This window comes from Mauremys reevesii, linkage group 8 (genome assembly GCF_016161935.1).
Source record: "Mauremys reevesii isolate NIE-2019 linkage group 8, ASM1616193v1, whole genome shotgun sequence".
NCBI classification, from domain to species: domain Eukaryota; kingdom Metazoa; phylum Chordata; order Testudines; family Geoemydidae; genus Mauremys; species Mauremys reevesii.
Window position 1 is genome coordinate 51,676,226 of NC_052630.1, and position 18,043 is coordinate 51,694,268.

Genomic DNA, 18,043 nt, shown 5'->3' on the forward strand with positions numbered 1-18,043 from the left:
ACTGAGCCCACTACCTATTCACCGAACAGTCTGCTGGTAACATGGATTATAATTCTTTCATATTCAGGGAACCCATCAATCTGGAAACTGACTGGGGTAACCATGCCCACCTGTATGCATGGAGACATGGATAGAAATTTTGGCCTAAGGACTTTCTGTTTATAGCCAGGAAATGTATCCCTTCCCAGTATTCTGCCTTTGTCTTGTAGAAGCAGTTCAGATTGTACAAGTTCCTTATGGAGAGAGATTTAAGTTGTGCTTTGTACCAAAGGTGAACTCTTCAATACCATCTCTTCCTATAAAATCTGTTATTTCCATGGAAGGAGCCCCTAAGCATCCAGTGGATGAGAAGCTAGAACAGTCTCTTCAGAGAAGCAGACTGCTCCTTGGCTACCCTGCATGAAGCTATAGCGTACAGCATCATTTAGAGATTCCCTGAAGTGCTCAAGTCATCTGTATTGATATTTAAACAGAACAAAGTCAGAAAGAAGAGGATCTGGAACTTGCATATAACCCATTCCTATATGTGATGCAGCTTGTGATATCACAAGGTTTTCTTTCTGCTCTTCCTACTTTATTCTTCCTGGCAAGAGTGGAGCAAGGTCCTGAGATGTGAGTATCATATTGAGTGTCCATTTGATTTGAGTTCCCTTTGATGGCCAAAAATTATATGGGGAAGCCTTAGATACAGTGGTGAAAGAAGCCATGTATCTGAGTAAGCTTCCTCTGGCCCAAGGAAGACACACATTTCTTCCTCAAGGGCAAAAAACTTAGGATTAGTTCTGATGTTTTGCTAGAATCTTTCTTGTCTCCAAAGGAAAAGAGTACTTCTCATGGCCCTTAACCTGTTTTCTTCTGGATTCTTGAGATATCTCCAGTCCCTCTCCCAATAAATAATGAGAATTGGATGGATCAGACTCTTTGCCCAATTGGGGGCATGTTGAAAAGTTTGCTGCAGGTTTGGGCTGGAACTATCCAGGACAAATGGGTTTGTGCCTGAACATCATGACTACCTCAGAGAATTTTTCATCCTGCATTCATCACCAAATTCCACATCCTTTTGATGCTTCCCTTTGTCCTGATCAAAGAGCAAGCTTTTTTGGACCCTATTTGATGTAAACTCTTTTTGAGGATATTTTCTCTTGTCCCATCCCAGGAAAGGGGCATAGATTCTTTATGGACACTGGGAACATGTATGAGACCTTCATAGTTATGCCTTATGTCTTTCAATCACTGAGATGGTGGAGCAAAGCTAGGAACTTGATGGGGGATGCTTTGACTGACATGCCTAAAATTAAAGGTCACTGTGGTGCCTGCCTGCAAAGTTGGAAAGTTGTACAGTAGAGTTCCATTCTTGTTAAGGAAAAAGGTCCCTTTGTGAATAAAGGAGAAGCATCAATTAGTTGGAATTGCTTGCCATTAGCAAAACCATGACTCACCAAATGCCCTTCATGACTACCACCTCCATTCTGGTTCAGAACCAGGGAGAGGGAACTGAAAGCCGGTGCCCTTCAGTTTATTTTACAGAGTGAGGGGAGTCAGCAGATCAATGTATTTGCTTCAAGCAACAAGAAATTGTACTTTTTCTATCTGAGGCCGTGGGAGAGCAGGATATGGAAGATAAATTATTCTAATTCAAGTGGACATACCATCTTATGTACACCCATTCTTTTTCCTTTCCTAGCTTAGGTAACCAGAAAATTCAAAAGGGATGGGGCCTGAGTCCTCTTCCTTGTTTGCTTATCAAATGCTGTTTTTCCTGAAAAATGCCCTCTGTGGAGGTTACCTATTTCCAGAGACTTGGTAATGCAATGATTAATATGTTTCAAGGCTCAGAAGTTCAAACTGGCAATCTGGAACTTAATAGTAAGCTTTAAAAACTTTGGGATCTGGATCAGCTAGTCAAGATCCTCTTGTGGTTCAGAAAGGATCTGCTGTGTTTTAAAAGGTTTGTATGTTGAACACGGTCTCACTTCAGAATCAATGTCAGTCAAAACCTGTCTTAGCTACTTACTTGGTAGATTCACTAAAATTAGCCTAAGGGTGTTAGATGCCTAATTTCCTTAGGCACTTTTGGAACTTCCTTGGTATCTTACTTGTAACTGCAGTAAGAGCCCTCTGCTTATCTATGAGGAAAAGTTAGTTTTTTACCCTCCTATCCCTTGATTCACTAAATTACTCCTGGGGGAATTCTATGACACTGCACATACACAGAATTTTTGTCCCCTTCAGATTTCTTTGCTTCCCCGCAGAAAAATAACTTTGTGACAGGGAAGCAAAAGGAAGACATGAGAGCGGTCATGCAACTCTCCAGCAGTATGACCCTCCGGCGGGAGCAGAACTGGGGAAGACCTGGCTGGTGGCTCCTACCCTGCTCCAGGCTCAGTTGCTAGTCCCAGCTGGGCTGTGAAGGATGGGACTTCCTCTTCCCCTGCACAGCATCTGGGACTGGGTCAGATCCACTCCCAGATTTCTCCCCTAGCTGCAGGAAGCTCTGCAAACTCCCTCCCTCCGTTTCCTGCACCCATCACTCCTCAGCTGCAGGGGCAAGGATCCCTGTACAGGGAGCTGCTCCCGCATCTGCCCAACTCCCATGCATCCAGGCCCCCTCATACTCAGACTCTCTAATCAAGTCTTACCCCTCTGCACTAAGAACCCCCCCCCACAATGAGCCCCACTCCCCCTACACCTAGACCACCCCAACAAGCCACTTGCACCCGGATCTCCACCCCACCAAGCCCCAACCATCTGCACCTGGATCCCCACACCACTGAGCCCCACTCTCTCAGCATCTGCCCCCGCCCAGCCCTTCCCACACCCAGCCCTCCCTGCTGAGCTCTATCCCCACCACACTCAGATGAAAACCCACCCCCACCCCTAGCCACCTTCACCTGGACTCCCCTGCAGACTCCCATTACCATTGAACCCAGAAACCCCCAACAATCCCCTGTGCATCCGGATCCTCCACTGAGCTGCCCACACACAGATTGCCCCACACACAACCCTCTGAACCCACACCTGTTCCCCAAAACTAAGCCCTTCCACACTTAGATCCTGCCTTGCTGAGCCTGCCTGCCCACACCTGGTGTACCTGGCATGGAGGGTCAGGGCCCTGGGGTGTTTCTGGGGCAGACCTGGACCTTGCACTATGTCATGGTTGAGTGCAGCCTCACCGCTGAGTCCGTGTCTGGAGGAAAGGGGGGGTTGGACAGTGATCTCCCACTTCTGTGCAACCAGTGTCCTGTGCTCCCCAGTGCCATGCTGGAGCTTCCATATTTATTTGACAAATAAAATTAGCAGAATTTTAAAATGCATGCAGAATTTTTATTTTTGGTGCAGAATTTTTAATTTTTTGGCATAGAATGCCCTCAGTAACTAAAACATGGTCAGAATTACATCTTTCAATTAAAGCTCCTGCAGCCAGCTGGGAGCTCAACTTAGTACAGAGACAGTTGATGCAACAGCCCTTTGAACTAATGGCTATGACCTTGTTGTCTTTTCTTGTCAGTTGTCATTACATTGTTGTCATTACTTCTTCAAGGAGGGCCAGTGAATTCAATGCCTTGTCATTAATAATTTTTTCTTTGTTTATTTTATTTATTTTGATTTTTACTCAAGGTTGTTTCACCTTACCATTTAAATTGGTATATTTGACTCCCTTTATTTCCCCCAATCCTTCCCATCCTAATGAAATAAAGTAGCATTGTCTGGATGTCTGCCAAGATATTATTCAACTCAGGCAGAGCAAGATCAAAAGCCACAATCTTTCAATAAGTCTAAGCAGGACTTGTAAAATTGTATAGAGGAGCAGGTGAAACTCCTCTATTTAGTTTGAACTAATTCTGTAAAATCTTTCTTTTTCATGGAAGAGGGAAATACAGCTTTTTATGGGAAACACTGCAAAGTGACAACCTGGCATCTTTTCACTCATTTATAAAACACAGTTGAATGTGTTCATCATCTTCAGCTGCTCGCTTTGGTTGTAGTATCTTGCAGATTGCCATCCTCACTTGATCTCTGTTTGACTTTCTCTCCCTTCCTGTTCTGAGTTCCTGGCTGCTTTCTAATTCCTAATATTCCATTTCCAGACTGATGGATTTCTTGTGTATGAAAATGAGACAATTTTGTCCTTACCTACAATTTGTTGTTTTATGGTAGGGAATCGATCAGTCTGGATTTTCTCTCCCTCGTAGTGACAGCCATATTTAGGTTGCCTAAGGCTTTCCATTATAAAAAGTTCTTGTGACTTTTTTTTTTTTTTTGAGAAGCGCTAACACTCCTCTTGTTTGAAGCAGGCTTTTGAAGCTCATCAGGGAGAAAGCCTTCATGCTAGAGAAGTGCCTTTTCTGTGTTGCTTGAAATTCTGTTCAGATATAAACCAGATCTAATCATCATTTGTCCTCAATCATACTGTCAGCAAAATTTTGTCAGTGTGTTCCCTCCTCTGGGAGGTTGTATCCCAGCATGTAGATAGACCAATGGTCTGTCATCTCAAGTGCTGGTGGGCATATTTACCAAATATAGTTTTTATCCAGATTGATCGATTCCTTGTTATGCAAAGACAAATTTAAAGATTAGAACAAAGCTTATTTCCATCATTTACATGGAAGATGGATGCAAGTCATAAACCACTCATCTATGTATGTTGTTGAAGCAATAGTTGTATTTAATTTTTAAAAATTGTAAGTATAAAAGTTTAGCTGTCTAAATCATTAGGGTTTTTTAGAAATTAAAAAAAATCTGACCTGATCGAATTTTGCAAATTCAAAGATACCTAAGTTGCTGAAGGGCAGAGATTAATTATTTAGAACACAGTTTCCTTGGGAGGGAAAATAGAGTGGAAATGTATACTTATAGTACATCTATGGTGAGGATTCTTATTACAGCATATTAAATTATTTGAGTTGGTAAGGGAGTGTAAACTTTATATTTTGTTTTAACCCTTTTGATATTACTGTGTTTTCTTCAGTACTGCTATTAATTAATCAACATATCACCGTTGACTTCAGTGGAGCTACATCAATTTACACTAGCTATGGATCTGACCCTGTATAACCAGCTTTGATTCAGGCACAGAATAATATTCAAAAGATAAGTTTAGAAGCTAAGTGCTGGAATTGGGTAGGAGTACTGAAAACAGCAGTAGCGAAGGGCTCAAAAATTTAAATCTTCCTATGTAACGTTTATACTCCCTTTAAACTGACGCATTGAGATGTTACAGGTTTGCTGTCTCTTAGAGCTTAAATAATTTGTATTTGATCTTGGAACCATAATATAATAAGCCACAAGATTTTGCTTTGTTGACTTTTCCCAGACAATAAAGGTGTATCCAAGCAAAGTATCTGTTTTTTTAATGTATAGCATTTTAAATAGATATTGTCTCATAGCAGATTGTATGTGATTTTCTTTGTAAGTTGTTGGCTTCAGTGATTGATTTGGAAATGGTGCCAATACTCAGGACTGAGTTAAGAAGTCTTTGTATTCCTCACACGGTTGCTTGTGTGCCTATTTCTAAGTTTAGGGGCCTTATTGCCCTTTGCTTCTCGTCACAGAGTCTGTAGCAGTATCTGTAGTCAGCATTAAAGGCAGCAGTTTGCAACATAGTTCCTTATAGTATTTTCTTTTCTGAAAACCCATTAATTGAGATGACAATAAAAATACCCCAGTGTTATGAGCACTGACATCAAGAACATCTGTTCAAATAAGAAATGTAGATTTTGAAATCTACAACTGCATGTTTTTTTCTAATGAAATCATCCACTACTGCTTATTGTAGGAGTGGTAGTTATGTGGCACAAGAGAGACTTTATTACACTATTCTAGCAAATTATGCTGCTTGTGTGGATAAAAGTATATGTAATATATACAATTTATAATGGAATCCAACAGGAACAGATTATACCATTCTCTCGGTCCGGTGACAAGAGTGGCACGAAATGGCTATCGAGGCCACATGAAGGCCAGCAGGTACAATAATCCCCTGCATCCAGGGGTCACAGATTTTTCCTCTGGTGTTGGTGACTGGCTTGATAATTAAGTGGGTGTCTTCTGACATTTCTGATCTTTGTAACTTTCAAGGCAAAATTAAGGTAGCGACTTATCCTTAAAACAGAAAATTTCTCTTCTGTGATTTGATCTATTTCATCATACAGGCTCTGGCTCATTCTGTTCTGCCTATCCAGTTTCTAAATACTGTATCTCTACATCAAGACTTAAAGATGCTTTACTATACGTAGCTTTTTAACAGAGCAACACTATGTGGTGGTGGTAGAAACCACGTTGGCCACAAAGCGTACGACTTGTGCTTGAGGCTGCGTCCAAGGTGTTTTCTTTGTTAATAATTCTTCATTGAACTTGCCTTTAAAAATGGCTGACTTGGTTAAATTGCAAGTCATGCATTAAAATTGGCCCTCTGTGTGGCCTGACTCATTCTAAATAGCACCATATATAAAACTGCATGCTCACTCAGCTTTTCATTCTGTCTAATTAAATTACAACTCTCTCTGCAGCAGTGTGGTACTGGAATTGTAAAAGAGAAGGGAATAACTCTTATATATTAATGAGTAGCAAGCATTGCGTGTAATTGAGTTAAATTCATGTTCGTGTCAGTGTCTGAATTTGTCAGTATATCACTGTCAATTAGTAGGTATAGTGAAAATGTTTGCCAGATTTCTGAGTTATTTTGCATATGCATAACTGTTGTGATGGGTTAATGGATTAATTCTGGTTTACTTCAACAGACATGTCAGAAATCTGTAGTTTCTCAGCATATTTCTAGAGCTGATGCATACACCAATTTAATTATGTAAACTGGTTGATATAAACTGAAATTATCCCTGTTTTCAAAATAAGAATCTTTCCTGTTTTAAAATAATTTGTAAGCCAGTCGCTCACTTTTAATAAAGTTTGGTTTCCTTTTCACCATACCAGGCATCTGTTTTTGCCATATTCTTTTTGGGCACAATTTAGATTGATAGGGAATTAATAGTGCACCAACTGCATTGTAACGCACACAATTTACTGCTGTAGGCCAGGTTTTCTGCTCTCTATTATTGATGTCCTTTACTGCTCTCAAATATCTTATAATTAAATTGTGCATGTTTTGTTGAGCTTTTGCTGTGGATTTTTTATTTTATTTTTTGTAATTTGACTGACTCAAATGATTCTAATAAAAAATCCAGTTTTTCCCACTAGCACTTAGGAAAAGATTCTAATAAAATATTGCAACAATGATACAGCATTACTTGTTCAGGGGGTAGTGACAAATCTATGATTATTTACCAGTTAGACTTAGTTGAAGTACAACTGTATCCTAAGCTTTGGGAAGTGCATTTTAAAATCATGAACCACCTTCTGGCCTCATTAGTTTGTTATTCCTCTGCAGCATGGCGACGGATCACTTGCAGGTTTAAACTAGAGTAAATGGTGGATTCTCTGTAACTTGAAGTCTTTAAATCATGATTTAAGAACTTAATTAACTCAGCTAGAGCTTGGGGTCTATTACAGGAGTGGGTGGGTGAGGGTCTGTGGCCTGCAATGTGCAAGAGTCAGACTAGATGATCATGATGGTCCCTTCTGACTGTAAAATCTGAGTCACAGGTTATGTCTACACTACTCCTTATGTCACTCAGGGGTGTGAATAAGCCACCCCCACTCCCCCTCCCCCCCAGTGATATAAGTTACACTGAGCTAAGAGTTGGTGTGGACAGTACTATGTTGGCAGGAGAGTTTCTCCTATCAATATAGCTACCACTGTTCATTAGGGGATTAATTAAATTGATGGGAGAATGCTCTCCTGTCAGCTTAGAGTGTCTACACTGGAGCTTACAGTGGCGCAGCTGTACTGATGTAGCTGCGCCATTATAAGCTCTCTAATGTAGCCATAGCCTGAGTAATCATTTACTTTTGCTTGTGACTGTAAATTCCTTAAGAGCAATCCCTTATAGCCACCAAAGTCTTTTTTCCATGATGAAGTCTAATAAATAAAATGTCAGCATTTCTAAATTAAAGTACAGATGTTTACATTATGTTTGGGTAATGACTGGAGTACTGCTTTGGAAAAGGATATTTATATATTTTTTCATACTGTTTTCTCACATGCTTCTTGTAGTTCTGCAGAATCTGAAGATTTGGCTGTTCATTTGTATCCAGGAGCAGTTACTATTCAAGGTGTTCTCAGGAGGAAGACTTTATTGAAGGAAGGCAAAAAGCCTACCGTAAGACTTCAAATATATGCTAAACCATTTTTCCACTTTCTCTATTTTAAAATGATATCTTTAAAACAGAACAAAGCTACTTGGTTAAAATCTGGAAGCCTTTGCTCACTTTTTGCTCAGTCCTTACTGAAACAGAACTCTTGCTAAAATCAGTAGGAATTATGATCAAGTAGGAACTGACTAAAAAATGAGTAAAGACTTCAGTATTTGGTACCTTATATATTTGCCACTTACAAAGGCTCCTGCTCCTAGATTTGATTTTCTGGAATTCATGTGATTTGTCTAAATCAGGGAATTACTGTTATGGAAGTTGATCTTCTGTGTTCCTTCAGAAGTATTCCATTAATCCTAAATTGTTAACATTTTTGCACTTGCATAAACTGTATAACTTATAAATACATTTAACTTACTGTATTATAACTTACTATCTATCCATATCCACCATTACAAGAAAACAAATCAAATACCTTTAGAGGGCAAGAGGCTGGCAACTATTGATATTAAACAGAAATATTGTTAAAATATTAGTGTTGATATGTCTATAGACACAAGAGAATTCACATTTACAGCCTGTACAGTTTTATTGCCTCTTCCTTGCATACACAGTCTATTACTTCATACATTGTTGAGACAGCTCTACCAGCGCCGTCTTTATGAACGGCGGGGCCCAATTCGAATACTCGGCAGTGGTCCGGGGCTTGGGCGGCACTTTGGCGGCGGGGGGTCTGCTCGGGGGCTTCCGCGGCACCGAAGGACCCCCCCGCCACCGAAATGCCACCGAAGACCCGGACACACACACACACACACAGCCACCAAAGACCCGGAGCGGTTTTCCTCCCTTCCCCGCTCCCCTTAGGCATGAGATCCGATTCTGGGGAATCTACAATGCCAGAATTAAATAAAACTGGATATATTAAGGAGGAAATGGCATTCTTCTCTGAACTTCTTTGCTTTATACTATAATGGTAACACACCGTTAATTATATTTATGTATGTAATAAGTATATTTATAACTGCCAGACACCCCCAAGTCAAAGCACTTGGAATGCTGCACGATAAGGTACAATACAGGGAACCCATGCTTCAGTTGAATACATGTGGATAGACCCTTGTGTCTGTGCCATTGATTCAAGTGCCAGCCTATGCAGATACAATTGCAAGATCTAGGACCTTAATTTTTTCTTGATTTAGCAAATAAGTATTTCTCCAGAAGTAACATATCTATCAGATTATTGTAGATTTACACCACAAAATTCCTTGGATTTTATTTACATTTTTAGACCTACATATTTTTCTCCTTAATCCAAGTAAGGTTTTTCAAACTTTATCTCCCAAAAAATGTTCTGTTGTTGGAAGGTGTCTTTATCTTTCCTTTTAGTAACTAGAATGTCAATTTTTCTGCCATTCATATCCAACTGGAGTGTGGAAGTGCTAACCATTTGTTTCCCTTTCCCTCCCTAACTATTGAACTGATCCGAAGAATGAACAAACTAAGCAACCTGGAGTACAAAATGTCATTATTCCTACTCATTTATTGCTAGATCTTTGATGATGTAAATTGGCATAGTTCCATTGACTGTGGGAGCTATCCCAATGTATACCAGCTGAGAATCTGTCCCTTATAGATTATTTCTGTATTTTGAATATTTTGTCTATAAATGTGAGTTCTTGGATTTCACAAGCACAAATATCATATCTATTTCTATACTTCTCATTTATTTGCAAGCCCAGTCTATCTTAAATGTCCTTGTTCTAATATATTAATTTATGCATGTGTTCAACTAACTAAAAGTATTGCAAATGATATTGTAATGTAAATACTTTAACTTTATTTGCTCTGAGTTTATTCATTTTATATATTAAAAATATCAAAATGTCCTTGTTTGCTAAATCTATTGATGTTAACAAGTGTGTGCAGAGCATCATAATGGGTCTTTTAAAACTGCTCAGATTTGTCAACAAATAGCGTATTCTGCTTAAATATTTCATATGTTACAATATTTTGGTACATAATAAATTTAGAGAAATAAGATAATTGACCATTTAAAAAAAGACTCATTATGTATTATTAATTATTAAAATATAGTATGAATGTATGCAAATTAAAGAGTAAATGCTTGCAGCACTTTTTTAAAATCATCTTGATGTATAGTTCGACAAGAAGAAGAAAAGCATCTGTCCTTTAATAATTAGAGGGTTATGATGCCTGGCAGGAAGGTGTTATTATGCTGATATTGTACAGTAAATAATATTGCTTTTTGTTAATATTGCTTCTATCAGCAGCTGGTTTGGAAATCTATTTTTATTTAAACATGGTAATTTCAACTGACAATTTGCTGACAAAGAGCAGCACATCAAAAATAATCAATAGCTTTTTATAAGCCATCACAAATGCCTGTTATTGTAGCTCAGTTGGCTTGCTGTCTGTGGGTTAGAAGCAATGTTATTGTTCCCACTACACTAGTTGATAGAGATGGTCACGTTGTGATAGACTTAGAATCCATTGAGAGGAAGACAGTTATACCACTGTCTAAGCATCACCTGATTAATAGTGACGTTGGAACAGAAGACATGTTCTTCTTTGACTGTTTGCTCATGTCAGTTCCATTCTAGGTGTGTGTGTGCACCCACGTGCACAGTCATCGGAGGTTTTTGCCTTAGCGGTATCTATAGGGTCAGCTGTGGAGTGCCACACTCATGTGTCGGTATATAAGACATCGCCAGCCCTATGCCCTCTCAGTTGCTTCTGACAGTTGGTCGGTGTGACTTTTTCTCCTTGCCTAGCAAGTTGATTAGCGAGTCTCTCCTTCCTTCAAACTTTTAGTGTATTGTAAATAGTTTGTTTACAGTAGTTAATTAGTAAGTAGTAGTAAAGTAGTGTAGTTAGTAAGTTAGAGTCCCAGTGGGGACTTTGCCCCAGGCGGGGTATGCCCCGGTTTCCGGGTTTTAAGCCCCGTTTGGCCTGTACAGGCCTATGCCATATCAGCTGCCTAATGTGCTTGGGGGAATCGCATGTGAAGGACAAGTGTCGCATCTGTAGGAACTTTCGTTCGAGAACACAAAAGGAGCACAACATCTGTTTGAGGGCCCTCCTCGTGGAGGCTGCTCTCCACCCAGCTTTGAAGCCCTCCCAGCTGGACTCTACTCCCAGCACTTCAGCCTTGTGTGTAGTGCACCCCCAACACCGGGCTTTGCCAAGCAATGCTCCCCTTTACCAATGCCCAAGAAGAAATTGAAAAAACACGACTCCCCAGCACCAAGCAATAAAGGCCAGCAGTCATCAGATAAAGGATCCAGTTTGGGCTGCCCTCCCACCCCAGAGCTATATGGGAGTGCCTCCCTGATCAGACCCCCCTAGAGCCCTGTCCCCCCAAGGGATCCACCACCAACTCCCAAGAGTGGTAGGGGACCCTGACTCATCACAGGACTGTTGTCTTCCCAGGCCCTACTGGCGTCCAGAGAGCAAAGGACTCTTCCAGTGCCGCTGGCACTGCACACAATTCTGGACCCAGCAAAGGCTCCGTATGAGGGCAAGCCAGCCGTAAACCGCCCAGCCAGCCACCCCAGAGGGCAAGCAAACACACTGGTCCCCAATGCTGAGGCAGCACTCTCCATCTCCACAGTCCAGGTCGCCGGTTAGATGTCCTAGGTTGCCGGCACCGCACTTGCAGTGTCCACCTACTTGACATGGATTGTCCAGAGGGAGATGTTGGTCACAGTATGGCCGGCACTGGTTGTCTTCCCGTCAGTAGTCTCCACGACATAAATCCCCATCACCTAGACCACGGGAATGATCTCCGATGCGGTACCAGTCTACTCACTCCTGGAACCAATCTGCCTACTCAAGGCACCTTTCACCTACAGTGACAGTTAGCCGTCAAACTCAGGTGTCGACAGCCCCACCATGGTCACCGAAGGGCTCTGAAAGGGAGTTGAGCCCCTCGCCGAGGCAGCACCAGCACGAGTGGCCACCTGAGGCTATTTCAACCTTCGCGATGCCTTCCTGGCAGCAGGACCAGTGGCCGGCACAGTGGCCCTACTGGAATGCATGGGGCATGCTGGTTATGCCAATGCCCTTTTCACACCACTCATCGATTGCCACTTTGGAAAAGCAACTGACGGCACTGGCGGCACCAGGCTCAGTGCGTGAAGCAGAATCAGATGCTGGGGGGAGGAGCGAATGCCCACTCCTAAAGTCCCTTCCCCCATGGGCGATGATGTCCTAGGCCCTCCCAGTCTCCAAGTGAGGGTGTTGCGGGGTGCTCTCCTGCCAGCCTGCTGGACAATTTTAAGGAGCCACCAGGCTCTGCTTTGAAGGATGGCCATGAACTTGGGCCTGGAGGTGGAGGAGATGATGGAGCACTTGGACACCTTGTTTATTATGCTCTCGGCATCAACCTCCTCGTGTGTTGCACTATCGGTGCATGATGGGGTCTTAAAAATAACTAAAGCTCTCTGGCAAACCCCGTTTTCCATCCTGCCCACTTCCAAGAGGGCTGAAAAGAAGTATTTCATCCCACCTAAAGTGTTTGAATACCTGTATACCCACCCACCTTCAGGGTTGCTGATCGTCTCTGTGGCCAGTGAGAAAGACAGGCAAACCAGTTCTACTCCCAAAAATAAAGAAGCCAAGAGGCTGGAACTTTTTGGAAGAAAAATTTATTCAACGGCCAGCCGTCAGTTCAGGGTAGCAAACCACCAGATTCTTTTGGGGAGATATAACTTAAACTTTTGGGATTCCCTTCATAAATTCGAGGATTCCCTGCCCCAGGACTTGGCCCAAGAATTCAGGGCCCTAATTGAGGCAGTGTAATGGGGCAGCGACTCACCCCTGTGGTGCCTCCTGTCGGTCGTCCTGGGAATTAGCTCTTCAACTCTGGAGTGCCCTCTGCAGGCCGGTATCCCACTTCCTGCTGGGTTCCAAGTCCCTCTTGGACCCCGGTGCCCCTTTCAGACTGCAGTCTCACTGGGTCTCCCCTCCCCAGGGAGCCTCCACCCCTTATCCCCATCTTGCCTCAGTCGTAGGCTACTGCCAGTCACCAACTAGTCCCCGCTCCCTGGGGCAGACTGCAGTATAAGCCACTCATCACAGGCAAGGAGGAGTTTGGACCTGCTGCCTCGGCCTAGCCTTGGGCTGTCCCGTACAACCCCAGTACCTATTTGGCCTTATACTAGGCCGCTCCCTGGGCCTTCCCCCAGCCCTGCTACAGCTCAGATACCTTATCTAGCTCCCCAGCAGCCAGGCCCGTCTCCCCCTACAGCCAGAGAGAGACTGTCTGCTCCTGGCTTGATTGGGGCATGGCCCCCAGCTGAGGCTGCTTTCCCCCCAATCAGCCCAGTTTTTCCCCTGCTCCAGCCTTCTCCCAGGGCTGGTTTTAACCCCTCTGGGCAGAAGCGGGGAGACCACCCCACTACAGGCAGGTGGCTAGATGCTCCCTCCAAATGGCCTGGGACATGGCCGATTTGGCTGTCAGGGTGGTCGCAGCAGCAGTGGTCATGAGGCGCAGTTCCTGGCTTCAGGCCGTGGGCCTGTCCCAAGAGGTGCAGTCTTCCATCCAGGACCTCCTGTTTGATGGGAATGGACTCTTTGCAGAACAAATGGATGCAAGACTGCATGGATTGAAAGACACTCGGGCAACCCTCTGCTTGCTGGGTCTTCATACACTGCAGTTGGCGAGGAAGCATTTCCAGCCACCCCCTCCTCCAAGGTCTTGGCAGCCTCAGCAGGGATCTGCAAGGAGAAGGGAGAGAGACATGAGTTTTTGTCGTTGCCGCCCTTCTTCTTCTCACCTGTGCAGCCCGGCCTGGTGAAACATCGTGGGGAGCTAGAAGTGCTCTTTTTGAGGGTGCGCTCAAGAGCGATGCCCTAGTCTTCTTCCTGGATCTGCCTCATTCTTTCCTCAACCACCTACGTCCCTATTGTTCAGCCTGGTCGCAGGTGACTTGGCACCGCTGGGTGCTTTATATCCCTGGGCTACACCCTACAATTCTTGGCTGCACCTTTCCCACCCCCCTTCTCCGTCCCTCTTCAGGGACCCTTCTCATGAGCAACTCCGCATTCAAGAGGTTGAGAACCTCCTGCAGATGAGGACAGTGGAAGAGTTCCCTCAGGAAATGAGAGGGGAAAGGGTTCTACTCCTGTTATTTCCTAATCCCGAAAGCAAAAGGGGGCCTAAGACCCATTCTGGACCTGCGGCATTTCAACAAGTCTCTCAAGAAGGTGAAGTTTTGCATCCATCCTAGCCTCCATCATCCCCTCCTTGGATCCGGGAGACTGGTACGTTGCCCTTGACTTGAAGAATACTTATTTTCATATCTCCATCTTCCAAGGGCACAGACGATTCCTCTGCTTTATGGTGGGCTGGCATCATTTCCAATTCACAGCGCTACTGTTTGGTCTCTCATCAGCCCCGCAAGTGTTCACAAAATGCATGGCACCAGTGGCCGCTTACCTGAGGCGTCAAGGTCTATCTGTATCTCGACGATTGGCTCATCAAGGGCAGATCTCGGGAACAGGTGCAAAGGAGCCTCGATCTGGTACATTCCTCCTGCCATGACCTGGGCCTCCTGATAAGCAAAAAGAAATCAACCCTAAGACCAGTGCAACGGATAGTTCACAGGGGTCATCCTCAACTCTATGCGAGCCAGAGCTTTCCTTCCAGACACCCATTTCCAAGCCATGTCGGACTTAATTTCTCATGTAAAGAGAGAATGCTCATGCTCACCGATGCTTGCACCTGCCTGCGGTTGTTAGGCCACATGGCAGCATGTATGTACGTGGTCCATCATGCCCAACTCCATCTCCAGCCATTGCAAGCATGGTTAGCATTGGTCTACATCCCCAACAGACACAATCTACACCAGTGGTCACCAACTGATCAATCGCGATCAACTGGTTGATCCTAGAGGATCTCCCAGTTGATCGCGCTCTCCAGCAGGGCTGCTGCTAAGACAGGCTCCCTGCCTGTCATGGCCCCACGCCACTCCCAGAAGCGGCCAGTGCAGCCCTGGGGTCGCAGGGGGCAGGGGTCTCCCTTCACACACTGCTCTTGCCTGCAAGCACTGCAGTGGAAGCTGTGGGGGCAGTGCTTGCAGAGAGGGGCAATGCATGGAGCCACGTGCTGCCGCGCCCCCCACTCCACACACATAACCATGAACTCCAATCCCACTTTCAGGAATACTGCTTGTGAGTTACATAGAATGGAATCGACATGAGCAAGCACTCGAAGAAAAAATGGTTACCTACCTTTCTTCGAGATGTGTTGCTCTTGTCCATTCCATTACCTGTCCTCCTGCCCCTCTGTTTGAGTGGTTGGCAAGAAGGAACTCAGAGGGCATAGGGCTGGTGGTGCCTAATATGCCGACGCATGAGCTCGGCACTCCAGAGGGCACCAATGCCGACTCTACAGATACCACTAAGGCAAAAATCTCTGACTGCGCACATACACCTAGAATGGAATGGACATGAGCAACACATCTCAAAGAACAACAGTTATGAAAAGTCAGTAACTGTGTTTTCAACCTTGCTCAATGGAGGATGAGTGCTGAAATGACAGCAGCTAAAATGGGTCTTAATAGTTGTGTAATTACAAATATTTTGTGATAAATCAATAATTTCCAAATAAGTCAATTGTTCTAATTCTTGATGCTGCCCCTTGATGGCAAATATATCATTAAAAAGAAAAGGTATTTCTGTACGCAAAGTCAGTGCAGTATTGAATAAAAAGCCTTGGTAAAGTAGTGGAAATAAATATTACCTTGTTTGATGCCTGGATCATTAAGGAGTGATCAAGACCTCTGTGCACTACTTTCTTGATTCATACTGTGTTCCCGGGCATGTATTCTTAATCTAACTAGAATTAGCATCAGTGAAAAGGCAGCTGTTTTTGGCTGGGCTAGGTCCTGGGCAGTTGCTCCCCTAGGGAAATTTGTGGGATGATGAGGTAAACGTACATGCATTTTTAACAAGACAGTATAAAATATGTTGTTTCATTAATCTGTTCTCTCTCTTTCTCTGTAGGTAGCATCTTGGACAAAATACTGGGCAGCACTGTGTGGAACCCAGCTTTTTTACTATGCTGCAAAGTCTCTGAAGGCTACAGAGAGAAAACATGTATGTATTATAGTGCATCTCCCAACACTGCCTGCCAAAATTTAAAAGTTAATGCCCTTTCCTGATACACAGACCAACAGAATAATCCAGGACCTGCAAGTGAGCACTATCCTGTCCTTCAGTCAGTCTGTCTCATCTCTATGGATACAACTTAATAGAAGTAGGCACTGTAATAGGCTATACAGGGAATATCTACTTTTCATGTGTCATTTGGGCTCAGTGAAATTGTATATTAAACACATTAGAGAAGACCTGGAAAGAAAGAAAGAAATGCTAATGGTTATCTTGTGTTGTCACCTATAGACCATACCTTCCTACAATATCTGATTTGAACAGGAGTGGGCAAACTTTTTTGGCCGAGGGCCGCATCTGGGTAGGGAAATTTGTATGCAGGGCCGGGGTAGGGGGTTGGGGTGTGGGAGGCAGTGCAGGGTGTGGGAGGGGGTGCAGTGTGCAGGAAGGGGCTCAGGGCAAGGGATTGGGGCAGAGGATGGGTGCAGGGCATATGAGGGGGCTGAGGGCAGGGGATTGGGGTGAAGGAGGGGTGTGGGGTACAGCAGGGGGCGCAGAGGGTTGGGGTGTAGGAGGGGTGCAGGTGTACGAGGAGGTTCAGGGCAAGGGGTTGGGATGCAGGAGGGGTGCAAGGTGCAGGCAGGGGGCTTAGGGCAGGGAGTTGTGGGGTGAGGCACAGGAGGGTTTCGGGCTCCGGCCTGGCGCTGCTTACCTCAAGTGGCTCTAGAGTGGCAGTGGTGCGCACCAGGGCAAGCTCCCTGCCTGCCTGCCCTGTCCCCAGCCCTGTGCCGCTCCCGTAAGCACTGCGGCCCCTGGGGGTGTGGGGCGGAGGGCTCTGCGTGCGCTGCCCTTGCTACGTTTCCAGGTACCTCCCTGGAAGCTTCCATTGGCCGTGTTTTCCCATTCCCGGCCAATGGGAGCTGCGAGGGGCGGTGCTTGGAGGCAAGGGCAATGCATAGAGCCCTCTGCCCTTCCCCCCTCCCCCCCCCGGGGGCCGCAGGGACGTGGTTCCGATGGCACAGCTATAGTTTGCCCACCCCTGGATTAGAATATATCACTGCTCCCCTCCCAACATTCAAGCAAACAATGGCAAATATAAATATTTAAATGTGTAAAGAACTGGAGAGTGTGTTAAACTCCAGTTTTTGTGGATTACTCTTCCTGCCTATTCTGTCTAATCCAGTAATTCCCGAATTGTGGTCTGTGGACCACCAGTGGCTGCAGAGCACTTCCTGGTGGTATACAGAGAGCTGGCTTGCCACGTGATGCTGGCTTTCCTGTCTTGTTTCCAGCTGCTAAATCACATTGAAAGAAGCTAAAATTACATTAAATACTTCCTTATTACTACTTTTTTATGTAAGTAATTGCCGTACTTGCCCCAGGAATGTTATGCCATAGCCAGTGGAAGGGGAGAAGGGTGGTCTGTGTAGTCATGAAAGGGGAAGTGGATGCATCTGTCAAGAGAGAGAAGAAAATTCGGAACCCCTGATGTTGTCTATGTAGAGCCTATAATGTGACTATCACTTCTAGGCAGTAACTTTATCCAGTGTTTCAAGTCTTCATTAGCCATGTGAATTTTATCAGATGTCACTGTACATTGGGTCATTACCTTTGCATAAAGCTGTATAATTTTAGAAAATGAGAAGTTGTGCTCTGGAATCCTGGAAAGGGGACTAGCTTGTTTGTCTGTGGTACAAAATGT

The 18,043-nt window shown here is 44.3% G+C and overlaps 1 protein-coding gene across 5 annotated transcripts in view; it reads left to right on the forward strand.

Annotated features, from left to right (window-relative positions):
- Positions 1-18,043, forward strand: part of RALGPS2 (Ral GEF with PH domain and SH3 binding motif 2) — a 310,247-nt gene that overhangs the window by 257,725 nt on the left and 34,479 nt on the right. For 3 of the 5 annotated variants that reach the window (XM_039483899.1, XM_039483897.1, XM_039483901.1), the window contains 3 exons: positions 5,890-5,967; positions 8,111-8,216; positions 16,237-16,329. In XM_039483899.1, coding sequence (XP_039339833.1) covers positions 5,890-5,967; positions 8,111-8,216; positions 16,237-16,329 — 277 coding nt within the window. The remainder of the gene's footprint in view (positions 1-5,889; positions 5,968-8,110; positions 8,217-16,236; positions 16,330-18,043) is intronic. The other 2 variants (XM_039483900.1, XM_039483902.1) reach the window with 1 other exon arrangement.